This window comes from Solanum tuberosum, unplaced genomic scaffold (genome assembly GCF_000226075.1).
Source record: "Solanum tuberosum cultivar DM 1-3 516 R44 unplaced genomic scaffold, SolTub_3.0 scf00010, whole genome shotgun sequence".
Classification (NCBI taxonomy): Eukaryota; Viridiplantae; Streptophyta; class Magnoliopsida; order Solanales; family Solanaceae; genus Solanum; species Solanum tuberosum.
Window position 1 is genome coordinate 228319 of NW_006238936.1, and position 4879 is coordinate 233197.

Below are 4879 nucleotides of genomic sequence, written 5' to 3' on the forward strand. Positions count from 1 at the left end.
TACTACGCAAATTAAATATGAAAAGTAGTTCGGAGGGATGCACGATGCTACGCAAATCAAATATGCAAAAAAAGGTAGTCATCAGAAGGATGTCACGGTGCTACACAAATTAAGTATGAAAAAGTAGTCACCGGAAAGATGGAACGGTGCTACACAAATACCAACGGATATGGGGTTGACACAAAACAGCCCTAGAAAGTCACCGAAAATTGATGCATGGTGACCTGTCTGACTAAGTTTCTTCCCTTGAACATGGGGTTCATGCATGTATCATTTGTCCTACTTTTATTAACATAATCATTGGCCAGACGGGCAGCATATATGGGTGCCACCCGCCAGTAACGGAAGCTCTTTAATTCTCTACCAAGTTTGTAGAGGCTCTGATACCATGTGAGAAATATTGGAAAAGAATATTATTGAATTGTTGTTGTTTACATTATTACATTGAGACTTTATTTATAGACCCTAGAATACAATCCTTTACCAAGTAGGATACTATTTAGTATTCCTATTTCTATTTCTATTCCTATTCCTGTTCTAATAGGATTGTATAAACTTATTCCTATTCTAATAGGATTGTATAAACCTATTCCTATTCTAATAGGATTGGATAAACCTATTCCTATTCTAACAGAAACAAATTGGCGTAGACCCTAAAAATTTAGCTCATTGCCTCACCCCCCTCCCCCCCAAACCAAAAAAAAGGGAACACGAACACAGACCAAGTATGTGATGCTGGATCCTGGATACACCAGAGACTAGATAGGATGAACAGGGGAAGAGCGACCCGACCAGACAAGATTCCGCTGGAATTTTGAAAGAGCACAGACATGACAGGCATAGAGTAGTTGACTGGGTTGTTTAATGTCATTTTTAAGACGGCAAAAATGCCCAAAGAATGGAGGCGGAGTACAATGGTCCCATTGTACAAGAACAAGGGTGATATCCAAAACTGTAACAATTACAAGGGCATCAAGTTGCTAAGTCACACTATGAAAATTTGGGAGAGGGTGATGAGATGAGGGTGAGGAGGGGTGTGTCCATTTCTCAGAACCAATTCAGTTTCATGCCGAGGTAATCAACTACAGAAGCCATTCATTTGGTGAGGAGACTGATGGAGAAATATAGGGAAAGAAAGGATTTGCATATGGTCTTCATTAACCTTGAAAAGGCTTACGACAAAGTCTCGAAGGAAGTCCTCTGAGATGCCAAGAGGTTAAAAGCATACCAGTAGCTTACACTAGGGTTATAAAGGACATGTATGATGGAGCCAAGACTTGACTTAGGACGGTGGAAGGAGACTTCGAGCACTTCCCTGTTGAGATGGGATTGCACCAAGGATCAGTTCTTAGCCCATTCCAATTTACCTTGGTGATTCAACAAATTGACGCGGTGTATTAATAATGAGGTGCCATAGTATCTGCTATTTGTGGATGACATAGTACTACTTGATGAGACATGCGATGGAGTTTATGCTAAGTTGAAGGTGTGGAGACAAATGTTGGAGTCCAAAGGGTTCAAGTTGAGCAAGACCAAAACAAAAATTTTGGAGTGTAAATTCAGTGATACAGTGAATGAGGTTGGCGTGGAAGTGAGGCTTGACACTCGGGCTATCCTTAAGAGAGATAGTTTCAAGTATCTTGGGTCAGTAATCCAAGAAACTGTCTCTATAATTGATGTTTTAGATTCAATTTTAGATTTAGAATAGTGGAGTTTTTGGAGTTCATCTGTATATAAGGTTTAGTACTGCCCATGTACTATTGTGTTATAATACAAAGTTACCAAGTTTCAAAAAAAAAAAAAAGTGGGGACATAGACAATGATGTCACTTATCGTATTGGAGTGGATGAAATGGAGGCTTGCCTCCAGAATCTTGTGTGATAAGAAGGTACCACCTAAACTTAAAGGTAAGTTCTACAAAGTAGTGGTTAGACCGACATTGTTGTATGGGGTTGAGTGTAAGTCGAAAAATGAGAATGCTGAGATGGATGTGTGGGCACAATAGGAGTGATAGGATTAGGAATGAAGATAATTGTGACAACGTGGGAGTGGGCCTCCATAGTGGACAAAATGAGGGAATCAAGTAAGATGGTTTGGACATGTCAAGAGAAGATGCGTAGATGCCCCCGTGAGGAGGTGCGAGAGGCTAGATATAGCGGGAACGAGAAGAGGTAGAGGTAGGCCGAAAAAGTATTGGGTAGAGGTGATTAGACAGGACATGGCACAACTCCAGATTACCGAGGACATGACATTAGATAGGAGGGTGTGGAGAAGGTTAGTAGGTATGGAGTGTTATCTTGATTTTTGAGAGGTTTAATCGTTTTCTTGTAGTGTTTTGCTTTTGATTCCACTATCACTTGTTTTTTATTGTGTTTAGGTATCGCATTATTTTGTGGTTTCTATTGTTTCCTTATTAGTTGCTTTGTTTCTCCACTTTCGTTTTTCTTTTTTCATTATTCTGATATGTTATACTCGAGTCAAGGGTCATCCAAAAACAGTCTCCTTAACCCCACGAGGTAGGGTATGGTCTTCATACACTCTAACCTCCCCATACCCCACCTGTGGGATTCCACTGGGTATTGTTGTTGTTTGTAATACCCATACAAATTAGCTAGAATACATCAAATTTGCATGCATATCCATTCCCACCTTGTCAAGTAACTCAAATCACTCAACTAAATCAACTATAGAAATGATTTAAAATGTGCAGATAATATTCATATATAAAGCATACTTACAGGACAAGGGGACCCCAAGGACCAAGATCTTGCTCAATCCATTGCAAGAAATCTTTCAGTATCTGGAAGAAAAGAAAAGTATTTTAGAGCACAATAGAGAGAGATAAGTAACTTGAATCAACAAGGCTCCATAGACATGTCTCTAAGTTATCCTGATAATACAGTCTATGTATCCAGTTTATTGACAGAATTTCACAGAACGACAACCGAAAAAGTGAGCTCCACTTGATTCTTTATCCATTTAAAATTGTTCCAAAGTTCGAATTCAAGAATCCAATCTAGTAATATCATAAATGAATCCAGAAGTAAGTTACATCATGTGGATCACACATTATGAAGTTCTGAACATATATCACTGGATAATATAGTCAACTCCATTTGGCATAAATTGGCAAGAGGTTCATAATAGACATGAAATACAACAACAAAAAAAGAAACAATTACTCCAATGGAAAGTTCAAATTACACATTAGTTTTCCAGGTTCTGGAATAAGCTCACTCTTTCCTCACAGCTCATGTAAATCATATTTATGGAAGATGCTAATAGGATTTGCTTGGAACCAAACACCACCCCAAGTCACAGATAACAATGTAGACATAAACCCAACACTGAGACTTCTACCTAAAATGATCCATGCAACCAAATAAATCACATCCAGAAAAGGATAATCATCTTAATTAAATATAAACAATAACTACACCTCAAATCCAAACTAGTTGCGGTTGGCTTATAAATGTTCTATATCTATCCTGCTCTATTTGAGCTTGTTTCATTCGAACGACGTTTAAAGACAAATTAGGTCATTCTCTATTCTCACACTAATCCCTAAAACTGACATACAAATCTCTGGCCAAACTAAAAAGACTCCTAGCAAATGAATAACAATTCACAGACAGTGAAATCCCAAATTGGCAAATGAACAAATGCTAAATGCAAATACTTTCACAGCCCTAAAAAGGCAAAAACTCACGAATAACCAATACCTATAATTTTTACCAAAATCCAAGATCACGAAACCGCTTCCCAACCAAAAGGGTAGGTCAAATTTCAATAAATTAAAACAAAAAAAAAACAAGGATAACCCAGGTGAGCCAAGAATAACGAATAACCAAGAACAAACTTCGCTACGAAAAAACCCAGATCAAATAAATCATTGTTCAACCAAAAATGATGAAAACATAACAAATTAAGAAACCCCATATGGGTAAAAAGAAACCTTTTCAATGGGGAGAGTGAAACAAGCGGTGGCAATTGCAGCGAGAAGGAGAAGAAGAAAAGTGAATTTGAAAAGAGAAGACCAATGAAAAGCCATTGATAACCTCTTACGCCAAGGCCTACACTCCTCTTCGTCTTGGTCCTCGGGAGTTGCTTGTTTCAATGACAAGCGCGGCCTTAATCCTCCTAAATTAGCCAGATTTCCCAATTGAAGATAAAATTAAACACCCCTAAATCTATAAGGATAAAACCCCAAGAAAATTTCTATAATGCCTCATCTCCCAAGAACAAAAAGATCAATTTTTTACAATAGTTTTTGATCTTGGGGTGGATCTATAAGCTAAAAAAAGCTTTGCTTTGCTGCTTTCCTTCTATTTTTTACGTTTTGCGTCTAGGAAGATGCTATTCGCGTAACGTAGTGAAAACTCCAAAGTCTTGCTTCTTTCCTATATTTACACTTTTCTCAAACACAAACAAAAAAAAACAATTTGATTAATTAATCCTCATGTATTGTACTTATTAGTTCCATCAATTTTATGGGAAAACAAAAATAATTTATGGTGAGATGAAATATAATTCTAGAATAAAATTTATGGAACTAAAGAAAGAAGTTTCGATTAAGGGGGGGATTATTAGATATTTAACTTGTGATATGACATTTTTATAATACATTTTAAAAGTTGTTAATTTATTTTGTTGTAAGTTTTCATAATTTGATTTCATCTTTTTTAGTGTGATCAATAAAATAGTAATTTTGAGATTATTAAATTGAAAAAGATTTTAAAAAATAATATGAAAATGGACTTGAATAAATTCCAAAATATTGAGTTGGGAGTATTGATGAGTATTGATGCAGGGTGGATGATGTAACACCCCAGAATTTCTTCGAACTAAGACTCGAATCGTTCATCGTAGTGAGTGAGAT

At 36.8% G+C, this 4879-nt stretch overlaps 1 protein-coding gene across 1 annotated transcript in view; it reads right to left on the reverse strand.

Annotated features, from left to right (window-relative positions):
- LOC102598424 (TVP38/TMEM64 family membrane protein slr0305) overlaps positions 1 to 4404 on the reverse strand; it is a 15260-nt gene extending 10856 nt beyond the window's left edge. The window contains exons 1-2 of the mRNA XM_006339343.2: positions 3956 to 4404; positions 2739 to 2800 (exon numbers count right to left, since the gene is read on the reverse strand). Coding sequence (XP_006339405.1) covers positions 2739 to 2800; positions 3956 to 4051 — 158 coding nt within the window. The 5' untranslated portion in view covers positions 4052 to 4404. The remainder of the gene's footprint in view (positions 1 to 2738; positions 2801 to 3955) is intronic.
- Between the last annotated feature and the right edge of the window lie 475 nt (positions 4405 to 4879).